General features: G+C 36.0%; 1 protein-coding gene across 6 annotated transcripts in view; it reads right to left on the bottom strand.

Moving 5' to 3' along the window:
* The window catches only part of LOC133523383 (uncharacterized), a 311,151-nt gene that overhangs the window by 26,662 nt on the left and 263,177 nt on the right, over positions 1 to 21,312 (bottom strand). For all 6 annotated transcript variants that reach the window (XM_061858916.1, XM_061858920.1, XM_061858917.1 and 3 more), the window contains 2 exons: positions 16,629 to 16,700; positions 12,225 to 12,336 (listed from right to left, as the gene is read on the bottom strand). In XM_061858916.1, coding sequence (XP_061714900.1) covers positions 12,225 to 12,336; positions 16,629 to 16,700 — 184 coding nt within the window. The remainder of the gene's footprint in view (positions 1 to 12,224; positions 12,337 to 16,628; positions 16,701 to 21,312) is intronic.

Here is a 21,312-nt window from a genome sequence, read left to right as displayed (position 1 = left end):
GTAACCAGTGTAACTAGATCCTTAGCTATACGGATGCTGACAAATGTTGAATTTTAAAACGAATTCTAAGTAGTAATCGAAAGAATTAAAACAAGGCAAGTTATCTTAACAGTAGAAAAGTTTAATTGAAGAATTTGCGTATGCCATTTATCTGTCATTTCTTGCATGCAATGGCATCTCTAGCAGTTCTGGCATTAGGCAGTCAGAATTAGTATCTACGGATGTTCAATTATCAACCCTTCCATTCTTACTTTTTTCTGCTTTTTTTAGTGACGGAGATACTTATATAATTGGCCAGACCTCCAGACCAGACCAGGTTAGGTACCTCTAACCGTACAACTCAAAACACGGCAAGACGGTAATTTTAATTTGAATAAAATAAAGATTCAAATTACAACAAACTAGAAGGTATTTTTATGGCCCTCTGATAAGCTAGAAGACATAACTAACCCCCTAAGTCCCGTTGTGCCTTTTAAAATGCCAATTCAAATCGAATTTTGAACTATAAAGGAATAAAATAAGGTTCCAAATTCAAAACTGTAAGAATGTCTCTGGGTCTTAGGAGCTTGGTAATGTAATGTAGTATCTCGCATACAGGTTTCCCTGTAGCTCGGTAAGCGAAGTTAATGGTGATGCCGTGTATGGCAAGGAATGGAAACGTAAAGGTAATGTGGGGCTGTATGTGAACCGCATGGTGGTTACGAAAATAAGGCCAAATATGAAGCGGAGGCTAGCCAAGTAGCCATAAGGAAAATGTGGAATGTGTGTGTTGGGAGTCTTTTGGGTCGGTGACGAGTCCTTTATTGTCTTTTTTGAGCGTCAACAATTTTAGGTTTTATCTAAACACTCGTAGCAGTAAAAAGTTAAGTCTTATTGTATAGTGTACTTAACCCATGAATGATGAATTTTACATGAAAACAATACAAATTGAATTTTTTATCCTCGTAATGAAAACGAAAGGACTCAAAGAACTCGAGTTTAACCAACACACACATTTTGTTTTTTTTTTTGTACTCGTAATGACTTCTCGGGTCCTTTTATTGAGTCTTTTGAGCGCAACTCAAAAGAACCCGGGCCTCCGAATAAAGACTCCGTCAACAATTTTGTGATGTACATATACAGTAAAGAAAATAAGCTTTATTTTATGGTGTACTAACCCATGAATTTTATAAGAAGATCATGCAATTTGTTTTTTCTTCTATAAACAATGAGAGTTCTCTGAAAAGACTCTTATCTCTATCAAGTCTCGAGTCTTAACCAACACTAGTGCCGAAATGAAATATCTTAGTTAATATACCAAAGATGAGAGACGTCGTTCAGATGAAAGATGTCATTGATAAACTGAAGACTAGAAAAGCTAATCTCGATCCTTTGAGACATTTAGAAAAGTACATAAAATGGGTTATACGTATAGTTAGTAATAAATGTATTTATTTATTTTATTTTATATTTATTACACATAAGAAAACACACTGTACAAAAGGCATTATGTCAAATTTAATATGCGGCAAATTAACTAATCTCTATACCTACTAAGTTCAGTGGCATGGGAATTTAATCCCTAAAAGCTTTTCTATTTGTGTTTACAGATTCTATACCCAGGAGTCCACAGAACGTTCGAACTAAATTAACAATTTCAAAATGCTTTCAAACGTAGCTAGCTTGGAAAGAAGTTGTATATACTTTGAAACCTATTATAGGCTGATTTTTATAGGCCTCAGAAATGGAAAATTTTCTAGTATATTTTTCTTGGAGTAATTTTAGATAGTTAAAAGCTTTTTAATTTTTGCATACAAGATATATTATGGTACCATAGGGCACTGCTAAAAATGGGTTAGATAAGGGGGTGTTATTTTATGCATCATCGTGGTAAATTATCTATTTATATACAACAAAAATCTTTTATTTTCCTTTTGTTTTCTTCGGTAAGAAAAACGAAAGGACTATGGGAAATAAGCGCACACATATTGACGCCACCTTGAGAATACTATATGGTATATTATTCAAATATACACATTCATATACTCATATCATATGCGTACATATTATTGCGGGAAAAATCAAGTTGCTCTCAAGAAAAAGGAAGACCGAGAAAATATTAAATGTAAATAAAACAAAAGATGGCAGCCATAAGGGAATCCTGGAGGCGACGTCTTATTATTACCTACTAAAGCAATTTCCTTTATTTACGATAATGATGTCGGTATTGACTTATACGAGAATTGTTGATTCGACACGGAAAATATTTACGTATTGAAATAAACTCAACGATTTTCCTGTCAAATAACGCCACCTGCCGCCTCGAGGCGCAACTGTCGAGTATTTAATTTCCGCCATCACACATAGATGGCGCTGTCACCAGATCTAATAAACGTTTACTCCGGAAAAGCGCAAATCCAATTTCTCGCGCCAATAAATATGGAACAGATTTGGTACGATTGGAAGGAAAAAATTGGATGCCTCTATTGGGATATTTGTCTAAGTGTGCGGGAATCGAAATATATTTCGTATTTATAGGAAGTTTGTTTAGGGGTGGATTATTGTGTTTTTGTTCCCCAGTTTATTGCCTCCGAAGAGCCGAGGATTACATAGGAACTTCGTATAAAATAAAAGATACTCGATGCCATATACATATGCCGTATACATGAGGAAACATGACATTTAGAGACTAAAATGTCATATAAACTTGTCTGGATTTCGCCTAGTTTCAGAGTTAATAGGTACCAATAATAAAAAAAACATCTTATTGTAATATTTCTTATTGACAGATGTCAAAAAGAGACAAGTTACCTTTGCAAAACTAGGTTTTACAAAAAAAAGTCGTAAAAATTCATTTTCAGTGCCAGTTTTACTATAATATTAACTCTTTATGTACAAATACATTCAAAAATTGGAAAAAAAATTTTTTTTTTTTTGGAAAAAAATATCTAAAACTCATATAACATTTTTTCCTTCTATTGACCTCAGAAGTGCGTGGTTAAAATCTTTCGGGTTCTATACACGGTGTAACACATTACACTGTTAGTTATTTGATGTTTCTGAACATTTAGGTCATATTAAATAGTTAAGTTTTCTTGCGGATTATAGGTGTATCAACTACTCTTATACACCGTGTTTTTATTGAACTCCGTTAACTTCGGGGCATGAGCTGCTACAGCGGTAGCAGCATGGTAATTAGAAAAAAAAAAAAAAACATTTTTTTTTTTGTTAATTTTTTTTTTTAATAATTAAATGTTGCAGATAGCGTTGTTGTAACACGGGCATTACATTTAGCTCAACCATATATATATATAATATACTCAACCAAACAATTGAAAACTATGACATATCAAACATCGATCGTCAGAGATAACGTACGTTTAGTAGCAAATGTATTAACTCGTACTAAACACGAATAAATATGTAAACAGGCCCTAAGTGTACGCGCTCGTAGGTGCGTGAAATGGAGTTAATTAGAATACCGGTGTCTTTGAGAAAGTTACTTAATTTAAGCTCAGGAATGCACCCTTGAAATTAACGGAAATAAAAAACACGGTGTATTTACCTCACGCGTCGAATGATGGTCCCTATGCCAGTTATTTTTTATATAGAGTAGCTGTCACGTAAAATATTTTGTGTTATTATTTGGAAGTTTACCACTTTATACGACGCGTGCCTTGACACGTATTGTCATGTTATTAAAGGTGAGATTTGACAAATCTGCGCGTCATCGTGTATGACACGAAGTACACGCTTAACGCTACTCACATCTATCTAATAGCGGATATTATGCAAAATTCTGCGTAGGAGGCACCAGTGCATACTGAGGGTCTACCGCGAAACGCGAAAATCGAAATTTCGTTATCTGCCTCTCTATCATTCTTGGATATTAGAGCGATAGAGAGGCAGATAACGAAAGTTCGATTTTCGCGTTTCGCGTTAGGCTTCTGTAAACAAACCGACTTGATGCATCAATGTCATACTGGACACTTATCAAAAAACCGTTTAAGGCATAGTATTTATAAGTTACTCTATGGTTTACAATATGTGCTAGTGCTGCTCTCTGGCGGCAGAACATTGCAATAATAGAGCCTATGAGCCTCATTCATAGGAATATATAATTCTGAATTTTTGCCTCACAATATTTCACATTTTCTAAAACATTTCTGAATTAATGTCACAGGTTAGAAGCAAAAGGTCGAGGTGATTGGCATTTTCACGTTCTTTTTATAGCCGTGTCATTTGGATAAAAATAGATTAAACTTTCCGCGAGCCGTGCCTTACTGTTGCTACCTTTTTACGCTATTCACTAAATATTCTGTCGCCATTGTGAGTTCACCAGCGGTAGCAGTATGGTTGCATTTTTATCACTTGTCACTGTGCCCCGTCACTTGTTAAAACGTGACAGGCGTGGTGACAAATGATAAAGAGCCGACTATCGTAGCCCTACAGCACAGCATGATCTCGAAATCTTCAAAAATGTATACGTAGGTAATCGTTTACCTGATGTTTACCTGAAATAAATAAGTAATAATCGTAATAGTAAGAGCTTAAGGCCCCGTAGATTCGTGTTCTCCCACACTCACTGAGCATAAGCGTTCGCGATATGGCTGTGTTAGGGTGACCAAATCTGATTTCGGGTTTTACGGGAAAAGTGCATTGAAAATACGGGATTCGAGGTTAAAATACGGGACAGGCCGTTTTTTTTAATCAATATATTTTTTTTATTACAAAAAAATGTCATAATCAATTAAATATCCTATACAAATGCTAAATTTCTTAATGACAGACTGTAGAAAATAATGTTAAAAGTTTAATTTTTTTTTTCATATTATCTGGAAAGGAAAATGTGAAATAATCAACTAAATAACCTATACAATAATTGTTGCTAATTGTTTTTGTTCAAGCTGTAGGTATCTTTTACTGAGGTGTGCCGATAAAGAGTATTCTATCTATCTAATTAATTACCCCTAAAACAATCATAAATCAACAAATTGTAATTACATATTTGAATAAAAAAAGATGAAAATATCAACTAAATAACATATACAACAAATTCTGACTTTCGAATGAAATACCCTTAAGGCGCAGGGTAGGGCAAGGCATTATCCATACAAACTTTATGCAAGTTTTATTCGTTAGTTTTGGCACTATAGTATTTAATTTCATTTTTTGCTTGTATATATTTGATATACGCAGAACTTGATGTAGAAATTTTTCTTTATTTAAAAAATAATACAAAAATAATACATCAAGCCCTAGCTAACAGAAAAATAAGCATATTTACCAAAAATAATAATTGTAGCGCAAACACAAACGAAGAAAAACGCGCACAAAGTTTGTATGGAAAGAGCTTGCCCTACCCTTCACCTTAAAACAATAATAAATATTAATAAACACAATGTTCACCGCTGTGTGCGAGAAATTAATATTGTTCCAATAGGTATTTTTATAATTGAATACCATTGAATCATTAAAGACAATGTACTGTCCAGTATTGGTATTGCCAAATTACGGGAAAATGAAAAATTCGTGCCTGAAATACGAGACAACCCGTAAAATACTGGACACGTATGTTCGTAAATTTTTTTTTGCGCGAAAGTCAAGAAATCAGGTTTCGAATCGATGAAGTCACTAGAGAAAGACCTTAAAATAGCTAATTAAATGTTTGGCAACCGTATTGTGATCTAAAAAAGCGCTGACTGAACCTACTGCACCTCAAGCTGGTTTGCTTGAAGCAACGCGCCCAGTACGCTTTGGGAACAGAAAACAGATGGGGATTATCACTGGTTCTGCGAGTCGAATTCTCAACGCCACTATAACGTGACCCCTAGAACTATCACAGCTACGCTTAATGGGAAAAAGCTTAAACTGGTTTTTCCTTGGCCTTCGACGATTTTGAGATAGGTGGGTAGGTGGAATTTCGGCTGACAAGGCAGCCCTGAACGTGACATTAACATTCTGCCCTTTAGTTACCGGGTGGAAGTTTGAGAGGTCATTCGCACTTTTTAATATAGGTTATACTTGGAAGTGGCCCGTAAAGTTGGCAAAGGCCATCAAAATGCTACCTGTAATTGTTACACATGTTTTTATTTTTCAATCTTTACTGCCTTTCTTTTTTTTGCGTTTTTGCCTCTCTCTCTCTCTCAGGTCGGGCCCTCATGTCCGAGGATTGTGGTTAGGTTCAGGGTTGCATCTGGAGCGGATGATCTGCCTCATCCGGTTTCTGTCCAAGGTGTCTTTGACGGCCGTGTAGAAAGCATACTGTTTCAACTTTTACCCGACTACATTTTTTCGTTTGGATAAACTTCCTTTTTGTCAATAACCGTGTCAATACAAAAAATAAACTAAAATATGTATTTTTAATTGACTCGTGTAGCCCAGCTGACATAAGGCATATTTTTATCGACTTGCAAAAAACAGGAGGTATATAGAACCTCCGTAATAAAGAAAGAAAGAAGCCCATCTTTGGGTTATAGTTTTTCCATCTTCTTATAATAGCTTACTCTCTCCCTCTATAGGAACTGAATGACATTTTGTCCTTCATCTTATCCCAATTATTTCATGTTAACAAAACACAACGCCATCTTTTGTCTACTGGCTAAAACATCTCCGCAAAACTGCGGTGAAACTACGTCATTTAGACCCACGGACCTAAAAAAACAAAAATGTCACCGTACCATAAGTCTCTTATCACATCGTAACATTCCTTAATTTGGAGGCTACACGGCCACTTTCCTCGTAAACCACATATGGCCGAACTTACCCCATAAGGGAGGAAAGTAGGTGGTAAATTGCGGCCACTGGACTCATGTAACGATGACATAGCAATAAAGAGAGCAGGTAATAGATGGAATGTTGGGGAATCTTCGATATTGGTTTAGGATGGTACTTTTAGGGCAAACTAATATGTTGGAGGTTATGATAAATGCTTGAATATTAGCGAAGCGAGATTTCTTCGTTTTATGCATCATACAGAGGTTTAGATTCGCGGCCTTTTTGTAGACATAGCCAAAGTTCTTTTGGATGGACTCATAATATACGACTCTTAGGGCCAGTTGCACCAAACTGTCTATCACCATTAAAGCATTCGTTAAATTTTATTGTATGAGAAGTTTCATAGTTAATCCGCCGCGGCGCGCCGGGTGACGTTGATCAGTCCGTCAAGTGGGGATGGTGCAACTGGTACTTATACATGGAAAAGTGATGTTTTCGTGTCGTTTTATGTCGTGAAACGTCTTAACGAATTTTGTCATGAGCCGTATTTTAAAATAAGCCCTTTGAAAAAAGAAAATGAGCCCTTTTGAAAAGACCCTCCTTATGTTACATTTCTTACTATATTTTTTTCCTCCTTTTGCGCTTATAAATACATTTTTCACTTTTATTAGTTGAGCTATAACCCGATTTTTTTCTAACCTCAAAAGTTCCTATGATATCTAATATTGCGGTACAATAATATGTAAACGACACTATAATTCAGTGCATAGTTACTCAGATTTAATTTTGGAGGACAAAAGTAACCACTACTTTTGAGAGACGCAATTAAACATTCAAAGGTATTTAACATTGATTGATTTGATTCATCTCACAAAGTTCCGAAGACAAATTGAAAGCGTACCGTAAATGATCGAGAAACGAAAGCTTTTATCGAGATTTACAAAGCAAATATAATAAATCACTCTTCAATTAATACGCCAATGGTTAGCGACGGATGAACTAAAACAAAAGGGTGATTTAGGTTAACGCGCTTCAGGGGTAGGAAACTGGATCGTGACCTGTCAATATTAACTTTTCCTTGGATCTAATCAACTCTTTAATGTAACTACGGAGACCTTAATTAAATAGATATAAAGATTATATTTAAACGTGCATGACAGGGATGTGTGATCTCACGCGATTTTGGTATTCGTGTTTAAGTTGTGCAAAGGCGTGGTGTAGTAATTATTATAACACTCCCTGCCGGAAAACGACGGCGGCGTAATATTAGTGACTTGTAAAATTTTGGCGTGTAAATTAAACCAAGTGAACTACTATTTTAACCACAAACTAGGCTAGGGTTAATGGTAAATTCTTATCACACACACTTTTTTATTTAGGTTAAAGGTCAAAGTTTTGCCGTTATCATTGTTACCAAATTCCAAAACGGAACAGGAAGCGCAATGTTGAATTGATAAATATAATCGTACGTAATTTATCACACTCTTCTCTCAGTGAAAAAGCATTTTTTATTCTATTAAAAACTGCAGCTTGGATTTTAGTAGAAAAATACTATGTAATTATATTTGAACTTAGGTACTTCCCGTTAGGAAAAAAACTAAGAACAGGACTTCATAAAGTTGTAAATAAGAACACGCACATTAAAAAAAATTGGTCAAATCATCACGCAACTATTTCAACTTCGCAGCGAAAAGAGACCAAATTTTGATGTGGAAGAATAACGTTGTTTAGTGTCAAAACCAAGATTAACTCAGGTCACGCGATGTAGATAAGGATCGACCTCAGTTTCGTACGAGATTTTTCACGATATCATTATTGGTGGGTGATCATCGTTTGGTAGGGGTGTGGTTAGGTTTATCAGTGACGTTACGAGTATGATAACGCGTTTAACGCAGAACGGTTATCGGAATTCTATTATGAATTTTGGCGAAAATGTCTGAGTACACGTAGCCATTAACGGTAGATAAAAGAGATGAGTGTATTTAAATAAGCTCGGTTGTGTATATCATTAAGTTAAATGTTAGAAGGTTTAGCACTTATGTAATATCTACTTTTAAAAGTAACAGGTAAAAGTAAGGGTAAGGGTTCGTCAATAGAGTTTCACCATCGACGTGAAAAAGGTTGTAAACCCCTGATAAACATACCAGTATCGCTAGCAGTGTCAAACTGACATATTCGCTAACGTATGCGTAACTTACTTTCTATACATCTCGCTCGCACTAATATGCGAGTACGAGAGAGATACATAGAAAGTAAGTTACGCACACGCTTATGAATATGTCATTGTCAAACTGATGGTAGCCCTAAAGAAATGCTGCTATTTTATTATTCGACTCACTCTCCCCAAAAGAAGTCACAGCTTCTCGTTTTATTCGAGCCTTTTCCGCACGCTTCCCTCGAGTTTCGAACTCTAGCTGTCTATTACTTCCTATCGGGCGCTAAGTGACAGGCGGCAATGCTGTGACATTAGTTATGGTGGAAACGTAGGTGACGGATGGAAAACTTACTGTACCACTGTTCATGGGAATTGATTGATTGATTGAATGTTTGAATTTCTTAAAGGAAAAAGGAAATTCATGTCTAAAGTTCGTGTCATTCAAGAAGACTCGTGCCTTGACACGTAATGTCATGTTATTAAAGGTTAGATTTGACAAATCTGCGCGTCATCGTGGATGACACGAACTATACACGATTCCTGTAGGGCTAAGATGGTCGGCTCTTTATCATTTATCACCATACCTGTCACGTTCTAACAAGTATGTAAGCGCGAATGTGACGGGCATAGTAACAAGTGATAAAAATGGAGCCATGATGCCACCGCTGAGTTGCTTTGCGCGAAACTGGCTTATCTCTGAAGTGATAGACTCCGATGCTATATGATAATATACATTGTTTTATAATCTACATGCTGACGAGCGGATAGGTAAAACTGAGAGCGAAGGAGGCTCGTGAAAAATTGATGAGGGCTACAGAGTCTAAATAACGATACTTATTGGAAATCTAACACTAGAAAAAGTCAAAGTCATGTTTACCAGATTAATGAATTGAGTTTTGCAGAACTGTTACGGTCTTTTACTTCCCAAAAATATAGGCGGCGATGCGTGCATTTTGTATTCATACAGTCGCATTGGATAATATCGAAGTGGCCAAGGTGCTAAAAATATCTGAACAAGCGCTTTAACGACCAGATAATAGAGGCTTTGTTCAGATATTTGTGAACACCATTGCCGCTCCAATATATCTGTTGGACTACACATTAATTAAGTAAGGTGGGAATGAATCTGCTGACATCAGGTGGAAAGACTTCGTGGGAATTTAAATATGGCTTCTTAGTAGAGGCAAAGGATGAATGGTTGTGTTGTCGGATACTGATACTTGAAAAAGGAAAATATTATTAACTGATTCATAATTGCGCCCTCTCTCTTATCAATATAATACTAATACTCGTATTAATCTAATAAATACTCCGGTGAAAATCGGTCCAGTACGGTCATATGCTCATTTTCTGGTCACTAAGTGTCTGAGCGATTTCCACAGGTAATGATATATTTTTTATCCTCGGAATTTTGAACTTTTCAATTTGATGTTACCGGTATATTACCGATCTGTCCTGTGGTTAATTAAATGTGTTCTCAATGAATTCCCTTCAGTGAAATCGACAAAAGCCAGAGATATCTCCATCTAACACTGTGCCCTTGACAATAGCTATTGATTTTGAGCGCCGAATTTAGTTACGGATATACCTTGCCTGTATTACAAATACACGATGTGTTTTTATTTTATTTTGTAACGGATTTACACATTCCACTTATGGATGGTATACATCTCACTGTATACATATCTCTCGATCAACTTTTACGTGAAATCGGTGCAATTATATATCATTAACTACACCTAAATATTTTTACACCCATAATAAAAAATCTCAATCATAATAAACTTTTTTTATAATATAGGCAAACAAGCAGACGGATCACCTGATAGTAAGCTATTACCGCAGCCCATGGACACCTGCAACACCAGAGGGGTTGTAAGTGCGTTGCCGGCTCTTTTCTTGAAGGTCGTATCGGTCCGGAAATACCGCAGGCGACAGTTCATTCCGCAGTTTAGCTGTGCGGGGCAGAAAGTTCCTGGAGAAACGCTCAGTTGAGGACTGATCTAACTTAATCCGAACAATCCCTCGAAGCACTCCTTGGTATACATGCGATATAAAATGAGAGCGAGGCCACATCTCTACGCAGAGCCAAGGAATCAAGCCTATCCGAAATACGCTGGCAGTCGACAAATCGAGTCGCTCTTCGTTGAATGCGGTCCAGAGGGAGAAGCTAGTTTGGGTAATATTTCTTCAAGATATCGAAAATTTCTATAGTAACTGGGTTGCTGGGTTGGTAACAGTTATGCAGTTTTAAAGCACTCTAGGCTAGGAGAATGGTAGGGTACGGGGCATAGCTGAAGCAGAGTGGGCTATTTTTTATTTCTACGCTATCTCTTGGAAAAAAGCTATCCGTATAGAACTAATTTTCTTAAATGTTATTTTTCTCGTAGCATCTCGGTTATGCCACTAGCTGACCAATAAATGCCACTAGCAGACCAATAAATGCCACTATCAGACCAATAAATATCTACGTACTGTTAAGGCTCTTACTACTCTGTATAATGATAGGAAAAATGCCATATGGGTATAAGCTGACAGCACTCCGCGCCACAATAGTTTTCGAGGAGCACTCAGCGACGGGGCAAAGCTGCAAGGTCTGCACTCTACTCGAGTGGGGTATTTTTATTTCGACGCTGTTGGAAAATAACGATCAGTTTGGTACCAAAGTTTTGAGTTAAAGTATCAAACTATTTGCAGAAAATGTTACGTAACGGAAGGCTAATCTCGTATAATATATTAGCCCCGATATATAAGTTCTCATCTAGTCAGATAACTTTCTAAGTTACTCTCATATGTAGGTATGGAAAAGGAAGATAATTCAAAAATACATTTGGCGTTGAAACTCTAGGTCCATGGGGTCCCAGCGCGCACAAGTTTTTTGGAGAAATCGCGAAACGTCTGGTTGACGTAACTGGTGACCGAAGAGCTGGCGGCTTCCTCGCACAACATATCAGTATTGCGATACAACGAGGAAATGCCGCCAGCATCCTTGGTACAATGCCTCAAGGGCCTATTTTAGATTAAGCTAGTTATAGTAATCATCTGTATATATCCATTATGTATATTGTTATTGTCAATAAATAGGTTTTTAATTCAAAACCTACATGATTCTACAATCTACACGAAGAAAATTTTAACACAATAAGTAAATCATACTTTGTACGAAGATTTGTCGATTTACTTTTTGAAATTATTTGTTTTATAAAAAGGGTCATTATTAGGGAAAAAGGTACGATAGCGGGGCCAGAGATATACTGACAGTTCTGAGTCAAATCTGTAAACGCAGTGCAGAAGTGCAGAAGAAGAGCAAAATTAACAAGACATGAATGTTTTTTTTTTTTTCAATCACGATATGTAGCAAGCCAGTACTTACATTGATCATGTTCTTGGCGCGCTCTATGGCCTTGGTGTCCTCCTTCTCGGGGCTGAGCCGGCACACCCTGGCACGCCAGTCGTTGGCACCCGCCGCTTGCAGAGCGGCGAGCCTGCAAGAAAACACAATCGGTATTACTTCCATGTCTACTAAATGTCAAAAAGGAGTACCTACTTAGGGCGGCACGTATTGCAACCTTATGAGGTACAGCACATTATAGTCCAGAGAATATGGAAATTCCTAGATTAAATGGGATTTGATGAACTTTAAGGGGCTCCCACAATATATCACTGATCGATGTGGCACTCAAAAAGGCCCGTAATTCAATAATAATAAATAAGTATTACTTCCATGCACCTGTGAATTTTAGTATCATTACTAACATGTTAATTAATCCTTTATCTTGCTACAGACATGACCACTCAATGACAAAAAAGGAGTACCTACTTAGGACAGCACGTATTGCAACCTTATGAGGTACAGCACATTATAGTCCAGAGAATATGGAAATTCCTAGATTAAACGGGCTTTATATGAACATTAAAGGACTGCCACAATAGATCACTGATCGATGTGGCACTCAATAAGGCCCATAATTCAATAATAATAAAATGGAGTACCTACTTAGGGCGCCCGTATTGCAACCTTATGAGGTGCAACACATTAGAGTCCAGAGAATATGGAAACGGGCTTTGAAAAACTTTAAAGGGTTGCCACAATAGATCACTGATGGATGTGGCACTCAAAAAGGCCCATAATTCAATAATAATAAATAAGTATTTTTTCCATGCACCTGTGAATTTTAGTATCATTACTAACATGTTATTTAATCCTTTATCTTCCTACAGACAACAAAAGGTCTCTCAAACTGAACTTTACCCGACTGGGTCTTATCAGCTCATTAGTAATCACTTTTCTTAATTATTTCAAAGGTTAACAAACGTAATCTACATACCATCGTCTCGACTAAAATTCAGTTAAGGGTTGAGAGAGACTTGTTGTTCGTATACTTGTAACAATAAAGTTTTCTTATCAATGTATCTATAGTTCGTGCCGTCCACGGTGACGCGCAGATTTTTAAACTTTAATCTTTAATAACATGAAAATATGAGTTAAGGCTTATATTTATAAAGGCGTGTCGTCGCGAACGACCCGATCTATAACAAGGTTTAAATAGGATATTTTTACTATAGAATAAAGCTTTAGTGATTCGTAAAAGCTTTAATTAAGGGACGTGTATTTCAAGTTGGGTTTTACCCGATAACCATGTGGGTGGAATGAATCATGAAACAAATGGTTTTGTTTTGTTGATTGTAAATTATTTCCGCTCTTTATACTAAAATTAACACGAGCATAATGCTGATGGTTTATTAAACAGACTTGTACTAAATAAACAAGGTGAGGATTTTAGTTACGGAGACAACATTTTCAAAGTTTTTCTGCTTTATGAGATACTTACTATTTAGGGTCCTAAGCCCAAAAATATTTTGAAAATGGAAATTGCATTCAATTTGCATTTAAGATTTCTTGGCTTAACAAGGAAGTTCTATCATTTACGCATACAGAAATCTTGCCAAAGTAGTAATCGAAATGCCATTTTTATAGGGTTCCGAAGTCAACTAGAAACCCTTATAGTTCCGCCATGTCCGTCCGCGGCTTTGGTCTGTGATCGTTAGTTCTAGAAAACTGCAATTTGGCATGGATACATAAATTATGCATGGCAATAGAACGATAAAATAAAAACTACAAAAATATTTTTAGGGTACCTACCTCCCACACAAAATGTTCTTTTTACATTTTCTTTTGTCGCGTTAACCCAATGGTGTGGGCTATCGTTGGATAGGTCTTTCAGAATACGAGTCTCCATCAACGTTTTTTAATAAAGTGAATAGTCCCCCCCCCCCCTCTAACTTTTGAATCATAGGTCCATAAAATATGAAAAAATACGTATTTCAAAAGCTTAATATAATAAATACTTTCGTTTTCGTTTCGTTTTTGAGTTATTGCACAAAATCTATTCTGACACAATTGTAACTACGGAACCCTACATTAAGCCTAGTTCGACATGCTCTTTGCCGATTTTTCTTAGCCTATTATAGCATCAAACTGCATGTCAAAGGTTTCGTCTCATAATACACTATCTATATCTATTACCTACTCTATCGGAGGGTAGTCAAACCGCAGATACGGATGGAAGCTTTCATTCTTCAAGCCAACAAATTTATACGAGTTTTTAAACCAATGAAAACAATATTTGCGGCTCTTTGTGATGTTTACTGCGGTAGGCTATTATTCTAAAAAGTTTGCCGACCCCTGAGGCCTATTCTCGAACCATATTAGGCTAATATTATTCGTGTGTTGTCATGGAAACCCATACGTTTTGACAATTTGTAGACTAGTAATTATGGAAGGTAGAGGCAAGGAACAGAAACACCTTAGGGAGAATTGGTGCAAAAGTGTCCAGCTGTCAGCTATAAATAATAGTTCCAAATCTCTCCAGAGTAGCCCTAGAGTAGCTAAGAACCTAGGCGTTATTGACGGAGTAAAGTGCGCTGACTATGATTAGATTTTTTTCTCAAGTATTCTAGGTATTGTAGCGCCACCTATTTATGTTTTTTTGTCAGACACTTTTTGGTATATGGAGATTTTGTTCCTTGCCTCTCTCTACCTTTCATACTAGTAATATTAGTCTAATACCGTTCGAGAAATGGGCCCCTCTACAGAAATTGTTGAGTACGGAGTATAATATAAGGTACTCTAAAGTATAATACGAGTAGGTATGTTATCATTATGAGTTATGACCAAGGTATTAAATAACTAGTGCGAATGACCTTATAGGAAGATACGGTATTGTGAGAACAGTAAGGAAACGACTGCGATAATTAATGCATCGGTTGCCGTGCGACGGAGGAACATGTACATTTACCTGTTTGGTTACAGTTGCATATCTACAATACCGGCTACTAATATATCATCCTTGTGTTTTATTATATGACCATGTATAAAGTAAACCATTTAGGTTATTTTGTAGATTGCATATTTTACTAGTAATTTTATACAAATATATTATGAATACTACAATTAAATATTGTAAATAACAATAGGAGACAGCATATTATTAAAAAACTCTAATAAAAAATGAGGTTGACTATATATTATATAAAAAAACCGCTATGAATAAACTATTACATGAGACAATTTTTTCTCATTGAACGCACAAGGGACTACGATCAGAATACCAAAAGTAGCGAGGTGGAAATCACTTACAAATATGAAAAAAGGTTCTACCGTACATGGAGGTGATATTATTGGCCGGTACTGTAGTTAGGGCCTGTTTCACAATGTCCAAGTAAAGTATTGGATAACTAATTAACATATAAATTAACTGCCAGATAAAACCTCCTCCAAAACTTTGCACTTTATCTTTAAGTGTTAGTTTAAGTAAATAAATAATAAATAAATAAATATTATAGGACATTATTACACAAATAGACTAAGTCCCACAGTAAGCTCAATAAGGCTTGTGTTGAGGGTACTTAGACAACGATATATATAATATATAAATATTTATAAATACTTAAATACATAGAAAACACCCATGACTCAGGAACAAATATCCATGCTCATCACACGAATAAATGCCCTTACCAGGATTTGAACCCGGGACCATCAGCTTCGTAGGCAGGGTAACTACCCACTAGGCCAAACCGGTCGTCGACGTAAAGCTTATTTGAAGAATGTAAAACGCGAACGATGACTTTATTCGTCAGATACTTTTACTTGGACATCTGAAACAGACCCTTAGACTAATTGATTACAAAGAAGCGTTTTATTACCATCTGAAATGATAGATTTTAGTGGTACGATCTATTTAACTAAAAAAATTGTTACACTAATTTTATTCATTAGTAATAGTAAAATAGTATATAGGTAGGTAGTTGTTATAATCATCAACAAAGTTCAGACATACAGTGTGCGAGTAGAAATCCTTTGACTCGTAATTTTATTATCAAGCTAGAGTGCCGAAAGAGGAAGATTGCTTAATGTTTTTCGAAGCACACGTTGTATTAGTCTCAAAGAAATACATTTCTACTAGTGGCATCAGTTTCTTTTCTATTGTGAGAGGGACATCATAATAATGTGCGCTTTTTTATGCAAATACACCCGAGTGGGTATGATTATTGAATTTATTATGCATTCTAACTCCATACTTTGCTTGGTTTCTAGTTTAAAAAGAAAGAAATTAAGTAGATACTGTCAACTTTGCTTTCAAAAGCATTTAACCCTTTATAAGGCACACTTAGTTATACGGCAAAAATGACCACTCTGTCATGATGAGACTTGAATAGCGTATTATTTTTAATCTGAACTGTTAAAGGGTTAAAATATAATGCATATATTTACCTTTCGGCGATAGTGCCTCCTCGGTGCGGCATCTCGGCGTGCGTGGCGCTCCGCTGCACGCCGCCGCCGAGCCTGCAAACAAACAACAATAACAATAAGAACTATTGTTTACACATAACAATGATTCCTATACAAATAGGAACATTCCACGGGATTGACTCTTGCAAACGCCCCTATTAGCGATCTTTCTGCGTTATTAATCGATGAAACTATTTAGTAAGTATTTTTCGATATAGGAAAATTCTATACTAAGTTCTTCATACAATTCGCGATTGTACGAGACCTAGGATACTCTGCCGCTGTATGCTCATATACCAGTATTATCCGTCTAAAATTCACTAAAAATGAATTCAGTAGGCGCTCGATGTTCCGGCACTCGCCAATCCGTCAATTAGCAACACAGGTAACCCGCTCTATAAACCGGCAGTTTACATAGCCGAACGCCGGATTACAGAGCGGTTGCATTTGTTCGTGTAATTTCGCTCTCCCTCGGCGCCGGCGTATACAAATCCAATAATCCGGTGGTTCTAACAATCCGGCATAGAGGGAAAATTTCAGGTGCCGGATTACCGCGCGCCTAGTGTACTGTATGTTCATCAGTTTATCGGGTATATTCTTATATTGAAGCTGAACTAAAAATATTCTGAACTCAAGTCTTGTAGCTTTTCAACTGCCATTGTAGAAGAACAATAAAGTGCGATATGTAAATAATATCCACTTGAAATTCTGTTTCACAAAATCACACGGAAAATATATTAAAAATTAAACAGAGTTTCGGAATTATTTGTTCCATAGGATGACTGGGAAGTATCCTAGTTTATAAATGCGAATTATTAGATAACACGTAAGTAGTGATTATTTCTATCCTCAAACCCACACTTGAATGTACTTTATTGGTAGTGCCAAGGTACGCTTTAATTCTCAACAAAATACTCAAGTAAATAATAAAGCACTGAACACAACGTACTGAAATAATGAGGTTACTACAAAATTTGCAGGAAAATCACATACTTTTCTGTGTTACTACATTTAAACAACAATACAATTACCTCAAATGCTCAAATTTTTCTTTCAAAGATTTAAAATTATAAAGTCTATCCTCCATAGATCTCACTGATATCATGACCTCCATTTTGACCACAAAATAAACAAATCTAAAACACTACACTTGTAAACACTTCAAACATTTGATTTTAATTGTAAACCAATAAAATAGGGAATAGAAGTCGTCTGTGTCGTCCGGCGACTGTATTGACAATGACAGAATGACAGATAGTGACAAGTACATTTAGAATGCGTTCGGTTCTGATAACGCTTGTGCTAGTAAAGAGGACGGATTATTATCCTGTTGGGACAACAATAGGTAAATAATGTTTGTTATTGTACTTATTGTGGTGACTGAGGCATAGCTGTAGGAATAGATATGTTGGTAATAAATAAATAAATAAGGGACACAGGCACAGATAGTGTTGGTAGGAACTCGAGTCTTTTGAGTTTAAATTGAAGAACTCGACTTGTTTTTACGAGGCTCAAAGGTTAAAAAACTTTTGAGTTATTTAAGTCCCGAGTCGAGTCCGTTATTGAGTCTTTTTTAAGAGCAATTTAAAAGGACTCGAGTCTCCGAAGTCTTTAAACTTATGTTATGTACATCCATGAGTTTTACATAAACACAAATCATTTCGAACTTATTTGTAAAAAAAAATACAAGTTCTCCGAAAAGGACTCAAGTCTCTACAAAAGACTCGGACTCTAATAAGTTGAAAAGAACTCGAGTTTCGTCTTAATTATAAGTCTGAAAAACTGAGTCAAGTCTTAAAGCAGAGGACTCAAAGAACTTGAGTCTTAACCAAGACTAGGCACAGATCAACCTAGCCAAAAACTAAGCAAAGCTTGTACTCGTACTATGGGTACTAGGCGATGACATACACATACTTATATAGATAAATAGATATTAAATAGAAGCCATCCATGACTCAGGAACAAATATCTGTCTTGATCCCACAAATAAATGCCCTTATGGTGATTAGAACCCAGGACGATCGGCTTCATAGGCAGGGTCACTACTCACTAGGCCAGACGGTCGTCGATCGATAATTATATAATGTAATACATGTATAGCCTGTCCGATATGTAAGATCAAATTCGCCATACATTTACTATGGCGTACTTGATCTTAAGAAAACGGACAGACTATAACAAATAGACCTAGATTCCGTCTAAGCTAACATTGCACCGATTTGTACGGAACAAAGTAAGGTAGTGTCATTATAAACGTCATACTTACATAGAAGATGCCCTGCAGAGTTAGCTAGGTCCGAATCTATTTTCTTTGACTGTGAAATGTAAAATTGAATGGCCTATTTTATGCATTTAATATCTGGGAGACCGAGCAATGCTCGGAAAACATAAAAACTAAAAATGCGCATTTTCCCAGCGATAAGACCTAAATCTTTTTTTCGCTCCCGAAAATCCCCATATAGCAAATTTCATCGAAAACGTTAGAGCCGTTTCCGAGATCCCCGAAATATATAAATATACAAGAATTGCTCGTTTAAAGGAATTAAGGTATAAGATAATGATTTTTACCATACGAATATACAAATAACAAATGCGTTTGCTAAATTCACATGGTTCCCTCGAGAACGGTTAAGAAATAGTCGCTAACCAAAGGATTTTAGAATTTCACTCTAAAAATATACCACGTGGTTTACTGTGTAATATAAATAACAATACTTTAATTACTTAATTAGACATTCGTTATAATTTGAATATATAAATGTAGGTAAGTATCATGTGTAAAAAAAAAGATCTTATCACTAATGAGCGATATTTTTCAGACCACCTTACAGGTAAGTATAATGAAATTAATGAATTATTTAATCACGGAGACTAGTTATATACATTCTCCAAGTCGATATTTTAAAGCGTACCGGGTATTAAAATTTAATTTAGGTACGTTGTGTATAATAAGAGCATCGAACCAATTAACAATGTATTATATTTTACAACATAGATAAGTAAAATGATACTTTAAAACACAAAAACCTAAATAACTAAGACCTACTTAATAATTAAGACGTAATGAAACTTAATTTTATCTACAAGTAATATAACTAAAACTCTAAAAGATATTTATATTAATATTTTATTTGGAAAGAAAATTTAATTAAGTTTTGCAGTACTACATGATGAGTCCTTTTCATATTTTCAAATATCAATATTCTTGCTTTCAAATTTGAAATAATATTATTACTCATTCCTCAAAAATCTTAATGCCTTAAGATTAATTAATTATTTTGTAGAGAATGCCTTAAGGCATTAAGTCCGCCATTTGTACCTTCATGTATTGTGCAATAAAGATTAAATAAATAATAAAAATACCTTAAATGCAGTCTCTTAAGGAAGTACTATCTTCAAAACGAGTAATACGAACCGTAGACCGACAACAAAGAATCCGCAGGCTTTCAACAATTTCAGTGAAGGCTGTAAGCGAGCGCGCCTGGTGGAGGCCGCGACGCGACTGTAGGGCGGGCGGGCGGCGTACTAGCAGTCGCGAGTCACGTTCGAGTTGGGGGTGAGATCCCAGGTATATTTACAGTGTAGACACGCCACCTATTTTACGGTTTTTTTGTATTTTTTAAGATGGAAGAATAGCTTTTCGAATCTAACGAAATAACGGTCATTTTTCTATGAAATTCCATTTCGGGAGAAAACGGTTTCCTCTAACTAAATCTTAAGAAATCAATTAGATTTTTATGTCGATCGCTTTTTTTTTTTTTGCAAGTTGAAAAAAAGGAAGACCTATAAACCTACTTTTTTATTGTGTCAATAACATACTAAAAAATCATGGAGAATGGAAAATATTTAGAAGTGGAAAAACGTTTTTTATTTTTGTATGGACGATGTGGTTCCTTCTTAGCTGCTGTTAGATTAACTTGGAGCTTATTGGGCAGTGATTATAGGTATATTTTGGATTTCAATTTCAATCAATACAAACAAGTCGTCTGACATTGTTTCTGAAACGCTTTATAATTATAACTGAAATGATTCCTTGATATTTCGTTTAAGATAAGATTCCTTTATTGTCAAAACTGTGTACATTTAGATGTTGTGAGTAAAAGTCCAAAGTAAGGACGCTATGCACGGAGAATTTCGCACATTGACTCGCCTGTATTTCTATTGCCGATATCGCCGGCAGTCAATGCCAGCGATATCGTGCGAGCGGGAAAGCAATATAATTATGCGCGTGCGATAGATAGGAAATAGCCGGTCAATGTAAAAAATTCCTCGTTAGTACTTAGCGTAGTAACTCCTTAATAGTGGACTGGATTTCTTGGCAAATGACACTTCAAGCGAAAAAAGAAAAAAAGTTGAAAACGAAAAACTACATGTCTAACTTTCGCTCCTTGCGGAAACTCTTAGGAAAAAGTGACAGTGAAAACCTGTAGTACGGTCTGAATGCACCACACAATGTACATGCGAAAAAGCCACCTTGCAGCCAAACGCAGCTTTTACCGGCTTCACTGTTTACACCGCGCAACCTCGCATTTGTTTATCGCTTGTTTTTCGAATTTCAACTTTAACCCTTGACAAACATGGTTTGTTTTGGACTGGAGTCAGATAGGAGGTTTCAAAAGTAAACTGGATGCAATTAATCGTAATCCGACCCGACGTATTATGTTTC

Source organism: Cydia pomonella, chromosome 12 (genome assembly GCF_033807575.1).
Source record: "Cydia pomonella isolate Wapato2018A chromosome 12, ilCydPomo1, whole genome shotgun sequence".
NCBI classification, from domain to species: Eukaryota; Metazoa; Arthropoda; class Insecta; order Lepidoptera; family Tortricidae; genus Cydia; species Cydia pomonella.
This window is presented reverse-complemented; position numbering and strand designations above follow the sequence as displayed.